Source organism: Drosophila grimshawi, unplaced genomic scaffold, assembly GCF_018153295.1.
Source record: "Drosophila grimshawi isolate 15287-2541.00 unplaced genomic scaffold, ASM1815329v1 contig_311, whole genome shotgun sequence".
Classification (NCBI taxonomy): domain Eukaryota; kingdom Metazoa; phylum Arthropoda; class Insecta; order Diptera; family Drosophilidae; genus Drosophila; species Drosophila grimshawi.
The window spans coordinates 30,917,048-30,942,430 of NW_025063098.1; the positions used below are offsets into that span (position 1 = coordinate 30,917,048).

At 41.7% G+C, this 25,383-nt stretch overlaps 1 protein-coding gene across 1 annotated transcript in view; it reads left to right on the top strand.

Annotated features, from left to right (window-relative positions):
- LOC6569724 overlaps positions 1 to 25,383 on the top strand; it is a 46,361-nt gene that overhangs the window by 16,408 nt on the left and 4,570 nt on the right. Inside the window, exons 12-26 of the mRNA XM_032741648.1 lie at positions 11,289 to 11,575; positions 11,958 to 12,488; positions 12,656 to 12,813; positions 13,229 to 13,847; positions 15,644 to 16,357; positions 16,746 to 16,913; positions 16,999 to 17,288; positions 17,500 to 17,581; positions 17,673 to 18,545; positions 18,633 to 18,820; positions 21,063 to 21,311; positions 22,071 to 22,434; positions 22,559 to 22,696; positions 22,782 to 23,044; positions 23,846 to 24,020. Coding sequence (XP_032597539.1) covers positions 11,289 to 11,575; positions 11,958 to 12,488; positions 12,656 to 12,813; positions 13,229 to 13,847; positions 15,644 to 16,357; positions 16,746 to 16,913; positions 16,999 to 17,288; positions 17,500 to 17,581; positions 17,673 to 18,545; positions 18,633 to 18,820; positions 21,063 to 21,311; positions 22,071 to 22,434; positions 22,559 to 22,696; positions 22,782 to 23,044; positions 23,846 to 24,020 — 5,099 coding nt within the window. The remainder of the gene's footprint in view (positions 1 to 11,288; positions 11,576 to 11,957; positions 12,489 to 12,655; positions 12,814 to 13,228; positions 13,848 to 15,643; positions 16,358 to 16,745; positions 16,914 to 16,998; positions 17,289 to 17,499; positions 17,582 to 17,672; positions 18,546 to 18,632; positions 18,821 to 21,062; positions 21,312 to 22,070; positions 22,435 to 22,558; positions 22,697 to 22,781; positions 23,045 to 23,845; positions 24,021 to 25,383) is intronic.

Sequence of the window (25,383 nt, forward strand, 5' to 3'; positions counted from 1 at the left end):
GTATGCTGCCTGTGGTGTGGGCGCGTCAAATTCCCTTACTTTTTTAAGTATTGGATATTAAATTTTGTCGTGAAATGTGTAACGCATTGATGAAGTCATCTCCGATCCCATAAAGTATATATAGGCTTGATCACTACCCGAGTAGATAGAGCCATGTCCGACTGTGTGTCTATAATTTTTTTTTATTTATGAAGCAACATTAATGAAACTTGGTATATATCAGTCTTTTTGCGTCGATCAGTCATGACGTCAACCACACAAATGTGGAATATTCTGATCAGAGCCGTGAAATTGAAAAACTTAAAAGAAAATTAGCTTAAAACGTACAAAAACATAATAATATTTCGAGTTCCGGATTAAAGCAGATTAAGTCCGGTCTACAAGGGTATTCAATCTTCGACATGCCTCAGATACAAGTTCTTTCTTTTTTTTGCGATGCTTTAATTATAATTTTAATCTAGCAAGTGTTCAAATTAGCATACATATTTTTCACTCAGCATATTAATTTGATTTACGTACATGCACTTTTTTTTTTGAACGTTTGATAATTTGGTTGAAATGCTAAAAAGCCGTAATGATTGTGTAAGGTTTTACAGAATATCCAAATAGTCCTGCAAAAATATTTTTGATAATTGACATCGTTTATAAATTTGCAATTTAAAACATCTAACTTCTCAGTGTTACACGTAAACTAATTAAACATTCGATGCGACAATCTCAAAACATTAAACAATTTAATATAATTCTGTTTTCTGTAATTAAAAAGAGTTCAATAAACTCATTAACAAACTGCACCTAAAAGTAACAGAAAAAACAAAACAAAGGATGAATAAACAGGCGTACAAACTGTCCAGTAATAAACATTTTTATTTAATTTATCAAATTGCATTAAACAAAAAACCAAGCTTCAACTTAATTTCATTATTAGCATTTACACAACATCCAGCCATACCCACTGTCAAACTGTTGTTCATTTTGTTATTGTTTCTTATGCTGTCAACTACACAGTTAGAGTTATACAAATGCAAATATTTTTTGGGCTGGTAGGAAGCCGCACATTTGCCGTTCGCTAATGTAATCCACCATAATCAAAAAGTAATTAAATTATTTATAAGCCATTAAATGTAAATGTGCCACTCACAACCCAAAACCCCGTTGCAATTTGCATTTGAGTATTTTTGTATGAGAAAATAATTTAATTTTTAAGCCGTGCGCTCTTTCGCACCTCTAACCATACTGTCCACACATAATGAATAAATATTTATACATATGTATACATGACTATGTGTGTCAGTGTATAGTATTTGTGAGCATCAATTTCAAAACAAAAACGGCGAAAACTTTACGGATTAATATTTTGTGATAAGTTTTGACAGTATGTAGATCACATTTTTGTATGTCAGTGTAGATATTCAGCAAGCATATATGTTGGTCCGACGATTAGCAGGAACCAGACTTTATTGATCTAATGACGCGACGCATTCGGCAGTCAAAAACGGAGTGTGTACAGAAGTATTGAGAGATTAATTTTTAGTATATGCGAAAGAACGGACAATGCAAAACTTAGGATAAGCTAAACGAGGGTTGCCAGATTGTTACATTGCACTCATTTCAGTCTTATTTGCAACACGCCCTCTCGAAGTAACAATTCTGTTAACCTTAAATACTAGTGACGCCCAACAAAGAGATGCAACCATGATGCTTTGGCACTGCTTAGACCCTTCGTTAGTACATCTGCTGGCATTTGCTCCATCTGCATGTAGCCAACCTGGATGTCGCCACTCTGGTGCTTCTGATGGATGAAATGGTGGCGCACATCGATGTGTTTTGTGCGTGGATAAAAACCAAAGCCTTTAACCAATTTTTGAGCGCTTTGGTTGTCGTTAAGGAGCAGAACCGAATCACATCTTCTGCCAATCCCGTTGAGTATGGCCTTCAAGTATAAGGCCTCCTTTGTTGCTTCGCTCATTGCCAAGTATTCGGACTCTGTGCTTGACAAAGCGACGGTGCGTTGTTTTCGTGCCTCCCAACTTATAGCAGCACCTGCTAATATAAACGCCTGTCCAGAATATGACCGTCTGTCGGTCAATTTTGCGCCCCAGTCAGCATCGACGACTCCGTACAGATCTTCGCCTGTTCGCTTGAATAACAGGCCGAGTTTTTTGGTACCGCTTAGGTACCGAAGGATGCGCTTCGCCGTCTTCCAGTGTTCAGCGCTATAACATGAGTTAAACTGACTCATGAAATTTACGGCGTACGGAATATCTGGACGGGTTGTAACTGAAAGAAACATAAGAGAGCCAATTAAGTTCTGATAGGGGTACTTCCTCATTTCGGCTTCATCTACTGCTTCTGTTCGCTTCAAAGTACATTTCGCTTCTATGGGTGTTATTCCGAATCTTTTCAATATAGCGTCGATGTACTTTTCCTGTGCAAGGAATATGCAATGCTCTTTCAGATCCTGCTTGAATTCTATGCCCAGACAGGTTGTCACTGGGCCGAGATTTTTCATCTCAAATGCGTCTCCGAGGATTTTTTTGGTCTGATGCAACCAATCCGGGTGATTTGACGCCAACAGCAAATCATCTACGTAAATGGATACTAGGAGAATCTTCTTCCCCTGTCGTTTGACGAACAAACATGGATCCTGCTTCGTGAGCTCTAATCCAACTTCTTGTAGCTTCGTCGTGAGTCTACAATACCAACGCAAACCAGACTGGCGTAATCCGTATAACGCCTTCTTCAACAAACACACAGGGCTTCTCATTGATGACAGCGACGCACGCCATTCCGCTGTTGTCTTCATGTGCTCTGTTCGAAGTGAAACATGCTTCGTTCCAATTGATTTGCCCGATTCCAACTTTTCCATGAAATCATTGAAGCTCTCTAGGACCTCTATATAAACGCTCTCTTCGAGCTCGCCGTTTAAGTAGGCTGTGACCACGTCCATTTGATGTATCTCCATATCAAGTTCCGCTGCCATGGCCACCAAAAGTCGGACTGATGTGAATCGTGCTACAGGTGAATATGTTTCATGAAAATCCTCTCCAGGCCTTTGTGCATATCCTTTAGCGACCAATCGAACTTTCTTTTTTCCTGAAACAGTACCATTGTCTTTTGTCCGAAACACCATTTTGCAACCTATAATCTTTCGATCCTTAGGGCGTTCCACAATCTCCCATGTTCCGTTGTGTACCTGTGCCAGAAACTCATCTTCAATTGCCCTTGTCCAACTGACGCTGTCCTTGTGGCTTTTCGCCTCTTCAGTGTAGTTGGATCATCTGTCGCAGCCATGTATGCAATTTCGCATTCCTCGAATGTCTCGCTTGAACTGCTCTGCTTGTCGTTGCTGATCACCTGAGATTGTGGTTGATATATTTTCCGTGGCCTACCACGCTGGCCTGTCTTCTCGATCTTGGGACGCCCTCTGCCACGGTGCTGCTCAACTAGCTTCTGCTTGGGTCGCTCAACTGAACTGTTATCGTCGCTGGTAGACCCATCACAAGGTTTACTCGTGATATTGATGTCGAAACCTCCGTTTGAGTTTTGATCATGTTCGTAGAACTCAGCGTACTCACTTTTGAACCCTGGAACATTCAAGAACTTGACATCTTTGTTTACTATTACCTTACGCTTCTCAGGTAAAAATAATCGACATGCCTTCGACCACTATGTATTCTTCCGATCTTGATTCAAATTTACCCTTATTTGAACCCTTTATTAATGCATATACCTTCGTACCAAATATATGTAAATGAGACACTGTAGGAATTGTCTTCGTCCAGTGTGGGGAATCTCACCGGTTTTCTGCGGTAGCTTTATATACTTTAAAAACTTCTAATAACTCTGATTTCTGTTTAAGAAAGTGAATTTCACAATAGCGCGAATTGTCATCTATAAAAGTAGCGAAGTATTTACATCCTCCCAGGGATTGCGTTCTCATTGGGCCGCATACATCGCTGTGAACTATTTCCAGTAGTTCTGTCGTACGTTTTTCTTTACCACTTTTATAAATGCTTGCAGTTTGCTTTTCGCTTATGCAGATTTCGCATTTCGACAATTTTCCATTCTCGCACATTTTCATGCCGTAGGCTTTACCACTTTTAGCCATATTTTTCAAATCGCATTCATTCAGAAGTCCCATTCCCGTATCTTTGCGCACGGAGCCAAACTTCGTTATTTTTCATAACAAGTGCTTCATTTTTCCGAAAATGAACTTCAAAACCATTGTCTGTGATTTTGGAAACCGACATCAAATTTTGACGCTAATCCGATACGTAGAAAACATCTTTCAACGTTAAGTCAACTCGCTGTTGTTGTTTCTTAACTGCGATTTTAGCATTACCAATGCCACTAATCCGTGTGGTCTTATTGTTGGCCAAATGTAAAGTCTTTTCGACTTTTGCAATATCGGTGAACATGCTCTTATTTGAACTCATGTGTGCCGTGCAACCACTATCGAGGCACCACAAGCCATTTTTCTCATCGGCAGAAAAGGTAATTTCGAACGCGTTAAGCGAAAGTTCCCGTTTTCTGCTGTACCCGCTCTGTTCTGTTCATTCGTATTGCGTTTCATATTCTTCTGTGGGTTGCTTCGCCAATTTCGTGCGCAATGTCCAAACTTGCCGCAGCTGAAACATTTTCTGTCTTCACGCTGCACTTTATCGCTTTTTCTTTCTTTTCTATTTCTGTCTACATCAACGATTAGCGAACATTGCGTTTTGTTCTTCGCGATTCTCTTTATTTTCACGCGCTTCTGACTCTTCAAGTATTTTGATGCGAAGCACATCGGGATGGGGCAAGTCATCTCGTGCTTCCATCGCACATCTGAACATTTAATAAGAGTCAGGCAAACTATATAACAATAAGATTACTAACAAATCATTTCCAATTACATTGCAATCATTTAAGTCTTATTTGCAACAATATAAATAAACTTGACAACTTTCAAATCTATAAATAAGTATACGACAAAGTGTTCCAAACATTAAAAAAAAATTTCTAAAATAACTGCTAAATTTAATTGTCAGTCATCATCTTAGCTTCGTCGGGCGCGAATGAGTATTTTGGTGGCTGCGATAATTTGTGCTCAAAAAAGCATTATTCATTGGACAATCACTAAAATTAGTGCCAACATTAACGATAATATTAATGTCGTAAAAAAAAAATATTAACAGTATTCCTGTGTTTAAAATAAGAAATATGTGTAAATTCGCGCAATCAAAACAATTACAAATAACAAAAGCAAACTGCATGCGCTCTTGCTCAGTGCGTTGCTCTTTTCTAATTTTGCTCTGCCTGTTTTTGTGCAGCTGAGAGTTCACGTCGAGCTTAAGCTTGATTATCTCGTCGTGTCCCATGCACTTTTCCGTCTGTGGCCCGCTCATCATTCTCTAGTGATAATACGAACATCGCGCGCAGCTGGTCTGCTAGTTCCTTTGTTTCGGCACTTGTACGTGTGAGCGTGCGTGCTATTTATCTCCCGCTCTCTCAAATTATCGACGCTCGCGAACAATACTGCAGCTCATTTACGATTTTTGTGAGAGTCGTTTAACTAGTGCAATTATTGCGTGCGCCGCGACCACTCTTCTAGAGTGAGTGCGCTTGGTGCGCGCCAATTGCACAATCATGAGCAATACCCCTCCTACCTCTACTGCCGGCGATGCGCCTGACACCGCAGCTACCGTTTCTTGGTGAACCCCTTCACTTGCCAGGCTGACCAGTGAACACCGTTACAATCTGCGCACTCGCCTGATAAGCAGCAACAACAACAATGCAACAAAATTGGCAAATGTCAACAGTGCTAACAGCCACAACAACAACATCAACAAGAACAGTGTCAACAACAAAAGCAATGCTCACAAAAGCATTTTATGCAACAACAATGCCAACAACAACAACACCGGCTCTAACAACAACTCCAATACTAACGTAAACAATGCCAACAGCAACAACAACAACGCCAACACCAATAATAATTTAAATTACAACAATCCCAATAAAAAGAGGAAAATTGCGACAATTGAAGAATCAATTGATTTGGATGCAGTACCGTCAACTTCTGCTGGAGTTCGTGCAGCACCACAAGCCCTCGAGGATCTGCTGTCAGATTCGGACGCCGATGTTGATTTGGTCGACATGGAAGAGATAATAGTGCCTGTTTCACCTATATACCCGACGCGTCCACTCGCAATGAAGTTGCGTCCGATGAGGAGCTTCACTTAAGTGCTGCTGCCGAGATACGCGATTGCTCGCAATTCAACGCACCAATTTCTGACACTATTGAAGATCGGCCAACAAGACATTCTAAACCTCCCCCACTTATTGCTGAGGGTATTATCAACGTTGCTGGGCTCCTGCAAGCACTAAATGATGTCACACCGCCCGACAGTTTCATGCTCAAATGCAATGGTGGTGGCACTGTAACGGTAATGCCAAATGGTATTGATGCCTACAGAGCAATACAGAGGTTGTTCACAGACAAGCGAATCCCGTTCCATTCGTGATCAGGGGACTGCATCCATCCCTGCAGAAAATGGATCTCATCAGAGATGAGCTGGGCAGACTTGGGCACGCAGTGCGTGGTGTCCAAACCATCTTTAGTCGTGCTACCAAGAAGGAGCTGAATCTTTGTTATTTGGAGTTGAAGCCGGCTACAAATAACAAAGAAATATTCAACCTACGCTCCATCTCTCAAGTGCGCCACACGGACATTCCCCAGTGTCACCGTTGCCAAGAGTTCGGCCACACAATGAAATACTGCCAAAAGCAGCATCGCTGTGTGAAGTGTGGTTCAGCTCATGCAAGTCGGGTATGCGAAAAACCTTTAGACGCTGACCCGAAATGTGCCAACTGCGGTGGTAACCATCCAGCAAACTGGAAAATATGCCTTGCTTATCAGCGCCTTGCCAAAGAACGGAAGCTTGTGGCTCAGTCACGAAGGCCGGTTCAAGATCCGCAAAAGTCGCGCCCAAGAAGCCCGGCACCCATTCGCAGGGAACATTTTTCTTATGCTGATGCTGCCAGACTTCAAATGGCTCCTCAGACTCTGCAGCAACAGCAACAGCGTCACCGTTAGCAGCAGGTACATCCTGAACAACAACCTCAACAGCAACACCAGCAGCAGCTTCACCAGCAGCAGCAACGCCATCAGCAACAGATCACACAACAAGAACGGCAACAACCACGTCAGCATAACCAACACCAGCAGCCACAGCGCCAGCATCATCAGCAGCCCCCGCAGCAACAATTTCAGCTAGTGCAGCAGCCTTATCTGTACCATGAGCACTCCCAGCTCCTTTTTGACAGTCTGATGTCGAAATTCGACAAGCTGAGTGAGACACTTACGGCCATGATGAGCCTGTTGCACGATGCACTTGCAAATAGATAAGTCAAATAGGGTTGCGCATTGGCGTGTGGAACGCCAATGGCCTTGCGAATAACGCCAATGAGCTGGAGTTATTTGTTCAACGCCATCAAATAGATGTAATGTTGGTCTGCGAGACTCACTACTGCTCCAGATCGCACTGCTGGCTTCCAGGCTACGATATACACCTTGCCAATCATCCTTCTGATCGCATGCGTGGCGGAGCAGCAGTGATCATAGTTGATCATCATTAAGTTGGCTATGCGTGCAATGTGCTGTCGTTAAAGTCTCTAGTGATCAAGGCGAAGTAGTCCTAGCGGCTGTCTATTGTCCACCACGTTTTGTGTGGGAAATAGAAGACTATAAATGTCTCTTCGAAGAGCTTGGCCCAAAGTTCCTGATTGCTGGAGACTGGAATGCTCAACACCATCTCTGGGGTGCAGCGTTGGACACTCGCCGTGGGATCGCGCTTGCGGATTGCGTGAGAGACTCCAACCTCCAAGTACTTGCCACCGGAGGTGCAACGCACTATTCGTACGGCAATCATAGGCCAACAGCAGTTGACTTTGCTGTGTACGCTGGGATCCGGTCTGACTGTCTTGGTATATCCGAGCGAATTGAGCTAAACTCCGATCACATCCCCTTGATCGTTGAGTACAGAGTGGCTGCAGCTCTGAATGCTCCCAAGACTCGCCTTCTGCCACGCAAGGCAAACATCACCCGATTCCGGCAGAGGTTGGAGCAGCTCGTAAATTTGAACATGGAGCTGAGTTCCCCGGCTAATATTGACGACGCAGCGGAGTTATTCCTGCGTAATATTAACGTGGCAGCGGAATACTCCATGTTGGCCAACTACCTTGTTCGCCTCCCAGTCCAGCCCAGCCTCTTTTAAAACCAGAGATTTTGGATCTGGTAAGACACAAGAGAGCACTGCGTCGTCAATATATGCGCTCACGCAATCGTTTGGATCTAAGGGACTTCAGGCGGGCTGCGTACGAGCTGCGAAAGCTGCTGTTTGTCACTAAGAGCAAATATTTCCAAGATATGCTCCGCAATGCCAATCCCAATAAGAATCATGGATTCAATTTGTGGAAGGCAACGCGTTGTGTCAAGCGGCAGCCACTCAGGCGGATCCCCATTATGCGACCTGATAACACTTGGTGTCCATCGGATGCAGATATTGCATCGGCGTTTGCGGACGAGCTGCAAAGTCGTTTCACGCCCTTTGCACTTGCATCGCCCAGCCAGGTACAGGACACTGAAGCATTTTTAAATGCAGATCTAGATCCTGTACAACCGATCACAACTATCGCCCCTACTGAGGTCCGCTTACAGATTCGCAGGCTTAACGGCAGAGTTGCTAAGGCCCTCCCAGAGAAGGGAGTGATGTTCTTGGTGCTACTTTTTAACTCCATGGTTCGCATCCACCACTTCCCCACTCCGTGGAAGTGTGCTGTGATTGCGATGATTCCGAAACCTGGCAAGCCGGATAATCTTGTCTCGTCATATCGACCGATAAGCTTGCTGTCCACTTTCTCCAAAATATTGGAAAAAATATTTCTTGGAAGATTGTCGGCAGTAAGTGGCTTCCAGAGGGCCATTCCTGATCATCAGTTTGGCTTCAGGCACCACCATGGTACACCAGAGCAAGTTCATCGAGTAGTACAGCACGTCCTCGAGGCCTTGGAAAATAAGCAGTACAGCTCTGCCGTCTTCCTGGATATCCAGCAAGCATTTGATCGCGTATGGCATGATGGCCTGCTTTTTAAGCTTAAGTCCCTGCTACCATCAGCGCAGTATTTACTGCTCAGGTCTTACTTGCTTGGCCGTTCTTTTATAGTAGAAGTTAGGGGCGAGCGATCAAACATCCGACCCATTGGAGCTGGTGTACCGCAGGGTAGTGTCCTTGGACCTGCCTTGTACACTTTGTACACCGCGGACTTGCCGATACCAGTAGCCAGAAACACGCTGCTTGCCACATACGAGGATGATACAGTGTTCCTTGCTAACTCCACCACTACTTGGAGAGCAGCTGCGGTTACGCAGAGGTTCTTGGATGGTTTTAGTAGTTGGGCCAACCGGTGGAACATCTGCGTCAACGGGAGCAAGTCTCAGCACTGCACGCTCGCGCTCAGGAATGGTAATTGTCCAACTGTCCGACTCAATAACACGGTCATACCTCAGGAAAACCATGTTCGCTACCTGGGTATGTTCTTTGACAGGAAACTTACCTGGCGCAAACACATCCATATCACTGCAGTAGATCCAAAAAAACCAAACTCAACTGGTTGCTGAATCCATCAAGCAAACTCAGCTTGAGCAACAAGCTGCTGGTGTACAGGAGCATCATCTTGCCTACATGGACATATGGAATACCATTCTGGAGCACAGCTGCAAAATCTTGGTCGAATACAACACGCAGGAGGTTGAAGCGCCTCCACACCAGCGACCTCTGGACTGTAGGGCGTTAAATAAATGTGCCACAAATGTAATTTTTGATGTTATTTATTAACTGCTAAAACCTGTCTCATGTTTATGTTATAGATTGTAATTCACTGTTATTATTCATTCTGTTGCAAATCAATGTTTTATAGCCTTTGAATAGGTTGATTAATGTTTAAAATATAAATGCTACAAAAAAAAAAATATATATATATATATATATTTCATAGTCAAATAGTCAATAAAATTTTGTTTCGCTAAAATATTACTTTCAGCAATTATGGTCGACCACAATTTAATACTTTAATTTTAAAAATTCGGTTGACTTTTGGCGAAGTTGTGGATCAGGATTTTAGGAGCATGATTTTTAAAGTCAATATTGAGCCAGAACTACGTTTTCAACTATAAACGCAGTATTTATCTCGAAGTAATACCATGATTAAAAAGCCCTGGATTTTTAGTTCAGTTTGGACAAGGTTATTGCTCTGGGAATTTTTGATCCGTCTCTACAGGCCATTTTCGAGGGTGTTATTTGAGCATGAACTTCGAGCTAGAATCGCGTTTCAAACTATTTATATATTTTGATTCCTGAAGGGTAGGTGATTTATGCTATGATCGATTATTCTATATCGATTATTGTGCAAACTCTTACACACATTTTTTCAGTAAATTTGAGTATTCGTGACGGGCAAAAAATAAAAAAAAATTCTTGATTTTTAAGTATTTTAAAGTCGCGATTGTTTTCCAATATAATTTTACTTTGTTGCATGCTGCTCGCTTCGAATGTTATGAAAATGCGACTACATAAATATAAACTCGCAGCGGAGGTGAAGCATCGGTCCATTATATGCAATTTTCAATTAATTAGTTAATGTTATGCAAACTTCAGATCCCCAGCACCCTTACCTGACGTCGCTCAGTTTGCGGCTCTGAGGGTTGTTATAATGACTCCCCGAACACTTAATTTTTTTTTTTATAAATATTTATACATCTACAATATAATTTGTTTGCGGAAAAATATTAATTTTCATAATCATTTTTCGTGCTGGCATTTTATTTACGAGCACAAATATACATTTATTTACTATTGCATTGCATTGTTGACATATAAATTGAAATGCTGCATGCCTGAATACACGCGAGCAGATCCAAGCACACATTTAAAAAAGTGGATTTGTGTACATCATGGCATACTTTGTGGCGTTTTCCGCTGGATACCAATGCAAATTTTGCTTTAATTTCTCATTAATTGTTTTCTTTTGATGTTTCTATAGTGGGATAGTTTATATTTTACCATTGCAAATATTTTAAATTAATTATTAATTTTCCGATCTGCAATTACTCGGGGTTATACAATTTGAAGCGCGTGTTGTCATTTTAACACAATTGCTTGTGTAGCGTACATTGCTACCTTTGTCATTAAAATGCTGAGAATACTTTCCATATTCTACATTTGCCTCTTTTCTCTATCTCCCTGCAGGTAGCAAGCTCAGCTCTGGCGATGTGCTGGCTACTGCCCAGCTGGACTTTCTGCTGCGTCACTGCGTCAAGTTGCTTAACATTTACTATCATCTGGTGGGCAATCAGCGTCCTGTGCAGTCAAGCAGCACTAGTAAAACGTACAAGGCGGGGAAAAGTGAGCTTTTCACGCTGAACAGCAGCGGGAGCGGGGAGCATACGGTATTGACGGCGATGGGTTACTTTGCCAGCGATTACGTTTACATGAAACTTTACAACATTTTAAGAGGTGCTAATGACAGCTACAAGGTAAGTCAAAGCCTCAGGTATACACGGCAGTGAAGTCGGGGAAAACCGCCATCAAGTCGGAACTGAAGCTGTCGCTGGCGTTGGCGCTAGCAAATGGTAAAAGTTCTTCGGGTACGTGGCCTGAGATTTTCCAATCCTATCCAGTTTGCAATCACAGCTTGAATTGCAGCGCACGTACGATGCAATCCGCCTTTTTATATGCAATATACTTTTGGACAACGCCTCCTTGCAATTAGTTGTAAAAATGCACTAAGCGACGAAATGCTTGCAACTTTTTGGTTTGGCTGCGCGTTGTGACTTAATGTGTACGCTGCATCCCGTTGTGCATGACTAGCGTATCTGCGATTTTTTTATCGCTCTTGTCTTTTGTCTCTGCTTGCAGATAACCATAAATCACGATTCAGGCGGCTTATTAATTTCCCTGCTGAAGAGCTGCCTCAATGCGTTGAGTCTGTGTCTGGAGGCATCAGCACCTCCAGTGACCGGAGTGCTTGGAGCTTCAAATGCACCAGCTCTGAAATTAATTGAAGAAATACTACAGTATTTGACCAAACTAATAAATTATGCTCCCGGCGAGTGCGTTGCATGTCTGCGGCAACTGTTAAAATATTTATTTGGCCAAAATTTTGCCGGCCAAGTGCAAAGAGAAGTCGCTGTTAACCATGACTCATTTGTGCGCCAGTATTTTGAGGCAAAGCGTGCTGGAGGCGCCTCTACATTGTTGCCAGCAGCTTCCGTGAGCTTGGGTGTGACAACGACAACTACAACGGCAACACCAACAACAACAACAATTGAAGAGCCTCCCACTCTGGGATCGCTTTTTGTGCAGGGAATGCAGGCGGAAGTGCCACCGGCAAGTGACTGCGTTCGGCTTATAAAATTATTCGAGCCGCTTGTCATCTACTGTTTGACGGTGAGTCGCCAATTGCTAATTAATTTCACTAGTTACCAATTACAACTGCGCAGACACAAAGCTCATGCCACACGTGCAGCAATGTGCACTCTTCATATTCAATTTATGATAAACATTTGCCTGCTACTTGTATTTATACATTTCCATTCATGTTGCACCACTCTCAGCTCTTTATGAAGTCCAATGCGCTAATACAGGCGCCCATATTGATGTTATTATCGCAGCTGCTGGATCTGAACGTTACTTACAGCATACTGGACTCCAAAAGCGTTATATTCGAGCAAATACTCAACAATTTGGATCTAATTGAAAGTGGAATAGATAGGTAAATACATTTTGGGGTCAATAAATGACCGCATTAGCAAGTATAGTCTGTTTTAAAATTCTAAATTCACATTATGTACAAAATATTATATTATTATACATATATGCCTAAAGCTCAAAAATAATATACCAATCGTAATGTCAACTTAAAACTACTTCATAGCAGAATAACTGTTTCCGTTTCTATATATATATATATTTTAAGTATTTGACCTTCATGTAAAGCCATGACCAAAATGGGCTCGAGATTAAAATCTTTTAATTTTTTTTTAACGTTATGAGAGGCTCGCAGCTTTTTATAGAGGAATTGATATTTTTTTAAAAATCCAACAACTTATAAGAGATTATAATATTTTTCTCTAAAGGTATTGAATTTTAAATATTTCTTATTTTTTAATCTGAATTTTCCGTCCCAGAAATGCACCCATAATAGTGCCAGCAATGGTCAAGTTTCTCATGCAGTTGACACACAAAAGCGATCGTCAGCTCATTACCATACCGAAGATTATAAGCATAACCAACAATTTGTTGGCAAATGGTGCTGTTCGGAATGGGGCGCTTCTGGCGCTTAAGACGCTTAGCTATGAGTTGTTTTTCATGCACAACCCGATCGACGAGGCACTCAATTTGAATGCCGCACAACAGCGTGCCAGCTGCCAGAGTCCGTTGACTGCTGTGCCGACGCAGGAGACAAAGCAAGTGCTACTGGCGCAGCGGCGCGAACTGGACACACAAAAGGAAGTTGTACTGGGCATGCTAGAAAAGTTCATTGGCGCACGCACCGTTCAGCAGTTGTTGGCACTGGTGCTGCTCTACGAGCGAAGCCTGCAGCAACTTGATGCGCCCACATACCTCAGCTCCCAGGATGCGAATGTCATATATGACCTAGTTTGTCGCTCGCTCGCCACTGGACAGCTGCGAGTGCACACATTCGGTGATCTGCGGCTGCTGGAAAGCTGCTTTCGTAACAATGGCAACTATGTGTTGGCCGACATTAAAGGATTTCTGCAATTGCTGCAACTCTTTATTGAGCAGGTAAGTTAAAGCTACCAAAGTTCACGCGGTAACTTACACAGCCACCGAACATTGAGCAATGCAAGAATTGTCTAACCTCTCCTTAACTAATTTAATTCCTCAGCCTCAGCACCATATATATTCTTTAATGAAGTTCCTTTTAATAAGTTGCAACTTTTCAATGCACTCAAATGCTTTTGTAATATTCAATCCAGTGTACTGATTTAATGAAATACATAATAATGACATACAAACACATTTTCACTTATACAACTTCATAAGGTATCAAATAAATATTATCATCTTTTATATTTTATAAAATTTAGTTCGAAGATAACATAACGAAAAGGATCATTTTGTTGTAAAATATTCGAATATTCCATATACCATTTTAATAAATACGAACAGGAGATTCATAAAAATATCTGTATAATGATAGAACATATTTCTCTTATGTTTCTCTTTTTCTTAAATTTGTTTGTACTTATTTGTCACGCAGTGTCGCTTGTAAAGTTGGCAAATGGTTCATTTAACACTCATGCATCAGTGGCTCTTATGAGGGGTAATGATTGGTCATTTCTCCCTTTTCGCTTGTCCACATGTACATGCAGGTGCACATTTCTTCTGTTGCAAGCCACACACATATACATATATATATATATATATTTATATATATAAAGAGAGAGTTGTTTTTTTTGCACGTGTTCTTGTTGTTGTTTTTTGTGGCACCGTAGTTAATGTGGCACATGTCGCATACGTGACATTTTTAATACATACGCTTCAATGTCGCACATTTTCAACTATTAATGCGCATTTAAGCTACACATGCATTAACTGTCGACCTACCGAGCTATTAGACCAGCCACACCATGGCCATCACAGAGTTGCAGCCAAAGCAACGTGACTGCCACCCAGACCGTAGTGCTATTCGAAAACCAACTTAATTAGTCAACAAGTGTTATATCTACTTACATATGTGCCGCATATGCAGCGCTTAACTGAGCTCACCCAGCATCATATCCTTTGATACGATCGGATGCATCACTTGTCTAAGCAAAAACTGGTAATTTAAGTTATCGTTGCTTCGGAAGTCGCAAGGCTACTTAAAAATATTTTCGTTTATATTTTGTGATGGGTGTTTGGTGTTATTTAACTTGTGATCACAAAACACAGCTTACAATTTTATCAAGTAAAATTTAATTAATATTCAAATTTATAATGGAAAACGAAATTTAGGTATGAAAAGTAAATATAAGATGCTGCTCATTACAGCGAACAATTCTTTAAAACCTTCTGTGCTTGTCGTGTTGATCATAGCGCATTTTTTGCCGTTCAGGTGAGCCTCATTAATTATGTCGAGCAATGAGCGCATAAGTCAACACACGGCTTGCAAACAGCCTTACCATCACATCCTTTCACCTTAAATCCTCTTATCGTTAACCAAAGGATGTACATAATGCATCTCTGAGTGTGTTTAGGAGGTTGGCTTAACTTATGCTATCAACATTTTAATTGAAATTGAAAATGCACCACAACTTAAATAACATTTTGCGGGTAAAAATTAAAAATGCTGCAAGAGATCCAGAAAAATTCTTATATGTAAATTAAACGCTGCCAGCGTGTGACAAATTTAATTGCATGAATGCACAGAATGAATATGTGTGTGTGTGAGTGTGAGTGTTTGGGATATACTTTCTAATTACTGCCGGAAAATATGTTGATGTTGATTCGAAAAAGTTTTACACTTTGCCGCACTGTCGACTTAAAATGCGAGTCATCGTCAAATCTAACGCTCATGCACTTTCTATTTCTTGCAGGACGTTGGCAACTTCAGTGATTTAGCACTGGCAATGATTACTCTGGAAAACGTAATTCTTAAGACCGAAGAAATTTATCTGGTGAATCACATAAAACTCTATTTGAAAAATAATCCAACGGCCGAGCGGCGTCTTCGGGCCACCGCCACAGCCGAAGCAGCAACAAAAGCAACAACCACTTTGCAATTGCAAGATGAAGCACCTTCAACGTCTTCGGCAGCTGCTGCCGCCAGAGCGTCCGCCTTCAAAAAAAACGCCTCGCCGCTCATCATAAGCGAAATTAACTACTTTGCTAAAGTTTTAAGCGAGAAGCTTCTTGACTGTCTCGATGCGCTACTCGCACTAGGTGCTGGCTGCAATTTGGGCTCATCCACGGCCAGTCACGCCTACTGCCAACTGGCCAGGCGCTTCGTTAACGCACTGCACAATGTTTGCTGTCGCTCACGGCACAAGGATTCGCTGCAATCAGTTTTTCGTTTGGTTTTGGCTGAATCTGAATTTCTCTGTAAATATTACAATTTACTCTTGATGACTGCCGATGTTGAGGGCGTTGCCGGCAGCGAAACCCTGGAACCTGTGCTGCTTGCCTGCCTGCAGCTCCTGCTGTCCATGCGTTTGATGGATCCAACGGTGCTGTTGGCGCAGGCGTCGGAGCTGCCGCTGAAATTGGGCCTGCACCGTGCAATGCTGCACGAAGTTTGCCATGGAAATGCGGTAAGTATAAAGGGCAGGAATGGGTAGGGGATACACATTAGTTTAATTTGAATTTGGAAGCTGATTTGGCAACTGACTGCTCCACAACACTAACAGTAAGAGACTGGCCACCAGACAGTTTTCGTGCTCGTAATTTTGTGGTTCACCGCATCAGGTTTGGATTTTGGTTTCCGGTTTTAGGTTCTTCGTCACTCGTCTGCTCTTTGGCTCTGAGCATGGTTATTTAAACTGTTTTTGACTGGGACATTGTCTGATTTAAAGCTACGCATAATTTTAATTGATTGCCACTTGAATATGCGGCACTTGTCGGCCAATAGCTTAGCCCAGCGGCAGTGGGAGGCTGGGCTACACCATCTTCTGAATCCGATTCATAACCAACTAATTTCAGGTAGTGGATTTGAGTCCGCAACAAGTGCGCCGCCTGTGCGCCCGCAAATATTTGAATTTCCTAATTGCCGACCACTTGGAATTCCTTTGCGAGCTCTGTCAAGTACGTCCCGAATGCGGCTCATTACTGCAGGCGGCGCTGCTGAGAAACGCTCCTTACTTGAAAAAAGTAAGTTGGAATCGGTATTTTGCATTATAATGAAACGTCCTGCGCCAATGCGGTGCTTTGTTCACATCCATTATTTTCTTTGCAGCACTCGATTCGCAGAGTCTTACGACTGCTTTACCGCATCTGTGAGACCCAGGTTGAGCACTCAGCTGGTGACTCTAACAACTATGCAACTTGTACTTTGCAATCGCTACAGCTGCTTAGTCGACTTCATCAGCTGCATGACGGGCAACGGGCAATGCAGCTACCTATGGAGCGGCTCGCACGACGACTGTTCGCCCAAAGTACTCCGACCACTAGGAGCGACATCTACGATAGATTGATGCATGGCGAACTGGCCGGCGATGAGGACCAAGACGAATTGCGCACCATGCTGTAAGTAATGTGCACAATTATGCTCTGAAATCTGTCACTCTTGGCAAATATTTAAATCAATTTTTCCAGAAGTGATCACCGCAGTCGCATATGCCTCTCTCTGACAGCTTTTTTGATTGCTTGCAATTTAGGCAATAACTAATTCACTTTAAGCGATTTACTCAACAAAATTTTCCAATTAACATTAGTTTGTATTTATATTTCATTGAAGGCTAAAGGACCTCGAATGGCCAAATGACAATGGCACTGCTGCGCCTCCGCGTATTATTGATGAGGACTGGTTGTTTACGCAGGTAAATGAGTTGGCCCACTCAACTTAGCGATGACACGCTTTTGCGCCTTGCTTTGCTTTTGCTTATTTGTTTTTTAATTCGTTTGCCACAGGTTATTAAATTTGCCACACAGCATGCGGACGCGTCGCAGCAGCAACAGCAATTGATGTGGCTGCTGCTGGAAATACCATCGGAGGCCAAGCTTCAGCATCTGTTTCGCAGCTTGGGTCCAGTGCAAGAGGCGCGTCTGCTGCGTCACGCACTCGACGGCTCGCTTACATCTATGGTGGCTGCCTTTAGGCAGAAGTGCATCCAACATGCGCCCCACATTAACTACATGCAGTTGCCGCCGCTGGCGCGTGTGGCCTGTACGTCGCTCATGTCGCGGTTGGCTAAAAATCAGGATATGGAGAAGAAGGTGGGCGGCGATTTTGAGAAGTTGGATGTGGCACGTGCGCTTACTACGTTGCTTGTGTCCATAGGGCGCCTCGAGCAAACGGCGCTCATTTACATCGACGCGAAACACATCGAGAAGTTTGTGGCTGAGCATTTGCTGCGCCCGGAGCAGCTGCCCACACTACTCTCATATATGCGCTGGTTGACCAGCGCTGCAGTGCAACTCTTAAAAGCTGGATTCAGTGCAGATGTTGGCCAGGATGGGCTGGGTGTGCTGCTGGGCTGTTTGGATGCAATGTTGCAGCAGCCACGTATCTGGGGGGCAATCAATTCCAGTACAGATGCCTTGCGTGTAGAGTTGCTCGAAGTGCCGGTGCTTGCTGCACGCCACATGCTGCAGGATACAATTTTCTACCATCGACATCGTCTGCAAAGTACAGAGCCGGCATCCCAGGCTATTTTCCTTGCCAAATTGATTGAAACGCAAATTGATATCGAGTCCTTGCATAACGGCAAAGTGCTGACAGTCAACGAATTTAGTCGCTTGCAGTTTGCCGGTCATGAGTTGGCGCCGGTTCAAGTGCCCCTGGTGAGAGACATTCAAAATTGGACAATTATCAACCTGCAAATACTTCTAACTTTTTGTCTATCCATTTGTCTATCTCAATTCTTCAAGACTCTTATTGCATCCATTGGCACCTCGCTACTGCGCACACATCAGTTGTATGCTTACGCAGTGACACCCTATGAGCTAATTCAACAGCAGCAGCAACAGGCAACCACTGCCACCGGCGATGGCAAGCTGCCCCCCATACCTGTGGATAGCCTGAGTGATGTGGATGTGCTACGTCAGTTTGTCAAGAGGTGAGTAATTGTAGATGATACTGTCAATCAACTCTGAAAATATATTAGTTTTCGTAGATTTGATTTTCGAATATCGAAAAAAATTAATTTATATTTTTTTAGCAATTGCCATTTCTTTCTATTATAACTTGGGGTTTATATTTATTCAGAGCTTAGTATTTAATACAGAATATATGTCCGCTTCATGCGACTTATACTACGCGATTCAAGCGACCAAAAGCGACTGACTCTTACTTCATGAAAATAGCTTAAACATAGCATTGAAGAAGGTCTTCATCATAAGGAACTTACAATTACCGTTGCTCGCAGGCAACAACAGATTAAGACTATAAAACGGGAATGCAAGACAATCTGCGGTGTACATAGGCAAATACAGTTATTTCCAACACTTTCCTGAACCCATTAGAAATGAGTAAAAAGTGCTAATGTACGTAAGAACCAAAAGGAAGCCTCTGTTAGTTTATATATTCTTGATCAGGATTAACAAATGGTCTATCTAGCCATGGCCGCCTGTGTGAAACGCAAATTTCTGAGACTGTAAGAACTAGTGACTCCAAATTTGGAATATAAGATTTCGTATATCACTTCAAGTCTATTTATTATTATAATATTATATTAAATAATTTTACTGATACCTCATACCGTCTGGCGAATATGGATAAAAATAGAATATAGCATATCAGCTGTGTTTTGGAATCTCCTAGTTGTATCGGTATGAGCGTATATAGAGATTGTGCAATGTCCTTCATGCTTTATGTCAGTCTTTCCGCTTGTGTGCGCGCAATTTTCTTCGATCCCTTTTGAGCTAAAAACATGAAATGTAGACTATATATACTCATCTATTTCCAAACCAAACAAAGAGTTCAAGCTTTGGTGCTACGTTTTTATTCGGGAATACTTGACTAAAGCATTTCCAGTTACGGATGCTGTTGTTAGATGCTGCATTCAGGTGATCAGCTTGACTTCACATCACTATCATTGGCATTATTGTATTTACAAGATGAGAATATTGTTGCTGACAATTCTCCGTCAGACATGTCAGAAACGGTTAAGAACAATATTGGCTAAGCCGTATATGAAAACAACAGTGTTATATGTATTTTGCATATGTGTTTGTGTGTGCTGACTTGTAAGTTGTCATTGTCATCACAGTGCCTTTGTCGGTTGTCCGGTGTCGTTTGGTCCATGACAGAGCGGTTGATTGGCTCGTCCTTCTCGCTTGACAGTTTCCACAGCGCTACTGATGCTTTTGCAGTTGCTACCACTAGCTATATTTTTGTTATTGTTTCATTACCAGCCGTCATCATTACGCTGCCAACTCTTTAGTTATCAACAGCATGGAATTTGGTGTATAACAATATGACTGAGTGTATGTGTGTTTATTATGCACGTCACTCTGTGACCAGCCGAACATTCAATGTTTGACTTTAAAGTGGCACTCGTGTAACCCATTTTTCTTAGCATTGCAAAAGCGCAAACATCAAAACCACATCAGTGTCATCAGCAACAACACCACACACAGATTATGACAGTAGCCAGACAACCAGCACCCAACTCGCGGAAACGAAAAAATCCCCCAAAGGGCTGACTGAGCAGAACATCAACAGCTCTATTAGATGAAGCTGTGCCGACGTCGACGACTATGAGGATGACATTGTGACAGCCAGAGGTTGGCATAGGAGTATAAATTAGCACTTTAGACGCTGGCTAGCGAGTTGATGTCCTGAAGTGAAACCCATAACAGTAGCAGCAGGAGAAGCCACGCAGGGATATAAACAAATTATTGGCAGCAAAGTGAGATAAATGCATGTGTGCGTATCAGATAGTGACTGAGAGAGGGTAGGCAATCAGAGCTCACCCAGCGATATGGGGTGTCAGTTCGCTGGTTTGGGGTAATTGCGCCCAAACCGCTGAGCTCAGACAAAAACAATTTCACATAACTTTTGTCAAAAGGCAATTACAATGCTGGGTGACCGTGCCACACAACAGAGATATTACATGCAAATATTTAAGTGCATACATACAGTTGCGAAGTAGAAATTTAGTTGCTTGGAGCGTCATAAGACTAATCAATGGCAAATTAAGATTTTTGGCTTTTAAATATTTAAAGAACTTAAACTAATTGAATTAAATTTATACGGTCTTTGTTAACTAAATTTGCCTGAGCAAAATTTAAATGGCTGTTGCAATTTATTTATTATTCAACAAACACACACATTCATATTCTTACTCCTTGCCACAGGCTCTCTATCTTTGGTTACACAACACGTCAGCAGTTCGAGGAGTACTTTATGACATTTCTGCTGTTAATCAATAAGCTGTACGATGAGCACATGGTCGATCAGCAGGAGCAATTCCAGATCAAGCAGCTCTGCTTGCAGGCCATCATGGAGCTGCTAACAACGTATACAACTTTTCCCTTCCTCGGCCATGGAAATAGTCAGTTTTATCATACGACTCGCTGGCAACGCATCAATTGTGACAGCATTAGGTGAGTGTCAGCAAAAATTGAGAATTATGAAAAATTAGAAATGATGAAAATTCAAATTAATATTTAGCAAGTGGACACAATACTTTTTAATGCGTAAATAAAAAAGCATAAAGTAGATGAAATGATCTAAAGTTTTTGCTTACATGCTACGTGCTGCTCCCGAATCATACCTCACTCGTCTCGGAAACCACCGCAACCCTTGTTATTTTTTTTTTTTTTTAATTAACAAAGCTCAATAACTTAAAAGCACAACTAGTTTGTAACATCAAACGCCTAAAATAATTTGTACAACAGCTTTTTAGATACTTTCCCAGAGCACCAGCCTTTTTGTATACATGCATCTCTAGCAGATACAAAAGTATATGTATGAGTATATATCATCACTATGTCGAGCAATAAAATCATGCAATTCCTTGTTAATTATAGAGAAAGAAGTTCCAATATTTTTGACATGCTATATAAATTTTAATAATTGTCTAATAGTTTGCAACTTCGATCTAATATTTTTATATCATTATATTTGAAGTGGTGTGGTGGACGCTTACTGTTTGAATTTAAATATGCAAAAGCAACTTGAAACAATGAAAAACATGGATGTAGTGTGCAAGCTTTAAACTTAAATTGAGAATATTAGTTACCGTATACTACGCACAGATAAAGTTAACGTACTTTTATCGATATATCAAGCACAGCTAAAGTTAACTTAATTTTATAGATACATTTTCGTTAAGTTTTATTTCTCGAATTTTCCATTTATAGCTTAAAAAAACTGCACAAAGTACAACTGCTTGTCGATACATGCAACGTATTCTATCTGGCCAATCTGGAGCGCCAGCCGAGGGAGGACAATGTGATTGGTACATGTAACTTTACGGTCAATCAATGCGATCTCGATTTTAGCTGGGCTCTAATGGAAGCATATGCACACATGTTACCCTACGACGGCGGGACAACTGGCCTGGATGAGGCGTTTGGCGCAGGCTGCGAACTGGACAGGCAGAGTCAATCCGGCAGCATGAGTGACACCGCCTGGCGTAACTATAGGCATTTTGCACAGCTGACGGGCATTGATTTTCGTAGTAGCACGCAGCTTGTGTTTGACGTTCTGCAGCAGATGATAGAGGTAAGTTTGAAAGCGACTGATGAATTAACTGCATGAGGGTCAGTCACATGCACCGTCAATGCAGCATAGCCGTGGGCGGATATTACAAGCCAAATCAGACTAATTGGAAATTCAATTGTTCTAGCAAAATCACATATTGGTGCTGCCAAATCTGGTCAAGTTCTGTGAAATCTGCGAGAGTCGTGATCAAATCAAGTGGATTAAAGAGCGCACGCTTCGCCTTCAGGAGCTAATTCCCATGGACGATACCATATCGCATGAGGCAAGTTAAAAACTTCCCACTTCAAAATAGCATTAGCTACATCTTTCATTGCATATTCTTCTATTTTTATTTCTTTTTATTGCAGCACATAATCTACTTGCTGTGCCGCACACAGGCACTGCTGATACCCAGCCACAGCGAGTTGCAGCACTTGGTGGCGCTGATTGGCAACGTCTATTTGAAGAGCTCACACTGTTTCATACGCATTGCGGCCCTTCAGGGCTTACTCTGTCTGTTGGAATGCTGCAGCAGGACTAATACGGCAATAGGCAAGCTAAGCGATGAGCTCACATTGCTGCGTGACTTAATTGTTGGCTATATCAATCGGCATGGTATCATTGACGAGAGGTAATTCAAACACACAGACACAAACCCATGTAGTCATATATGTGTAGTTTTAGTAGTTAAACTTTGGGGTCTGTTTGCACATTGCGTAAATCTCAAGTTCTCGGCAGCAATTAATGCTGCTAGGCAACCTGTGATTAGGCATCAGTTATATCATGAAAACTCATTGCCACATCTTGGCTAACACCACAAACAACAAAACTCTGTGTACTGGGTGTATTGCTTGTGGACCGTTATCAACGCCTGGTCGCCTGATCAAATAATGGTGAAAGTTCATGTTTTGCATTACGTGCATTGTGATCTACCTAACTGCCTTTTGTGGCGTTATAAAAGCTTTTTAAGGACTGCGACTGCGACACATGCTGCGCTTTACTTTCTCGCGATACCAAAAGTCAAAATAATAACTCGATGTAGGTTCCATGGCCATAATGGTTGTTGTTGCGGCTGTCGATAGATTTTACCCACTCAAGCGAAATGCCTGATCGATGGCACTGTCTGGACTACGGCTACCGCTGCTGCTCCTAGTCAAATTGTAGTTATTGACATTGCAGCCGAGGCTGGTAGACTGCTTTCATGTAAGTTTTCGCTTAATGCTTGCTGTGGCTATTGATGAAAGTTCATATTTCAGCACTTCAGTTGCTTTGCTTTCGAACATTTCACAACCCTGAAAATGTTGCGGCATATCGCGTAATACCAACGGATAGCGTTTCAACGTTTCAAAGTTTTTTGCATTGATTTCTGCGTCGCTTACATCGCTTAAAAATGTGTAACTGAATTTAATTTGACATTTTACTTAATTTTCAGTCCGCTGCAGTTCAGTGATACTCATTCTAAATTAGTTTGGACGCTAAATTTTAGCCTGATCGAGTGGACATCGAAATTCGTACCGCAATGCCATTTGCTATCGAACACAATAATTGCTGCTAGTAATATTCTGAAAAATACCCACAACGAGGAGCTCTATCTGTGCGTGCTACATGTAAGTATACCTTGTCAAAGACACACATTGATGCGCCTTTCAAGTTGACAAACGTTTCCATTGATGGCCCTAAACGCTCAGCTATTTCCCTAAACAATCGGGTGGCCGACTTCAACTCAGACAGCCACCACGTCGCGCTTAATTGGTATTTTGATTGACAATATGCAAGAGGCCCACCAGCCAGCCAACTACGACATGTACAAACAAATTTTATGTTCTCATAACAGGCAGACACAGAAAAAAATGCGAAGCCAACAGGAAATGATTATTGGCCAAAACAGAGCGTCAGAAAAGCACAAATTACAAACAAGTCGCCTCATACTATTTTGTATTTGTCCGTGTGTATGTATGCACAAGAGTTGACGTTTTGGTAATGGCTCACAGCTCAAAGTCCAATGTATGAAATTGTTGCTTAAACATTGTGTACACATCGTTTATTTGACAGCATGGCAACATCAATAATAAATTCTTTAGCCAGTGCTCATAATTTTCCCATTTAATAATCGATAAATTGCGATTCTAACAGCCTTTACAGCATGCGACTAGATAACCTAATTGGGGGCACCGCTGACAACAGTTCTTGACAAATATATGTGCATCTGAGTATTAGTTACATATATATACCCTGAACCCATTAAAAATTAGTAAAAAAGGTATAATGGCCGAATCGATATATCGTATACCTGTTGCAGATCAAGTTTGCTTTATTTTATCAATAACTGCCTCCGTTTTGCGAATATCTATACATTTATATTTCCGATAGGAATAAATGCAACAATTTTAAAAGCAGAATCTAATTAATACATAATTTGCAGATTTCATCAAGGTCGGATGAGATACACCCAAGTTATAGTCGAAAATATATTCTCATATTGATCTCATTTCTATCAGCAGCCGCCAGCATTTTATGTATGCATAAATAAAAAATGTATGTCATCAGAAAATACAACATTTTGCCACTCCTGGCTCCAGGCCATCTGTTCATTTAATCTGGCTATGTGGTGTGCCTTCGTTAATACTTTTCTCATTTTCTTCCAAAACAATAGAATGAGAAATTAGTTTAACACGATTCTTTCATATTTGTAACCATGAATCAAATAGCATTTTAGATGCCGTATCATTTTTATCCAGTCCAGCTCGTAAAATTGCAGATGTTTGCATGTAAGATAATTTTTTGCCGAAGGTTTTTTTTTAGCATTAATTGTTTTAGATGACATTGGACATTCAATTAGTCTTTTTGGTTTTTCAAATGTTTTTTAATTTTTTTTTTGTTTAATTTTTATTTTTTTTTGCTTTTCGAGCTATCATATTGAAATGGTAGCGAGTGGTGATAGTGGGTGAAAGTGGGCCAGCGCAACAGCGT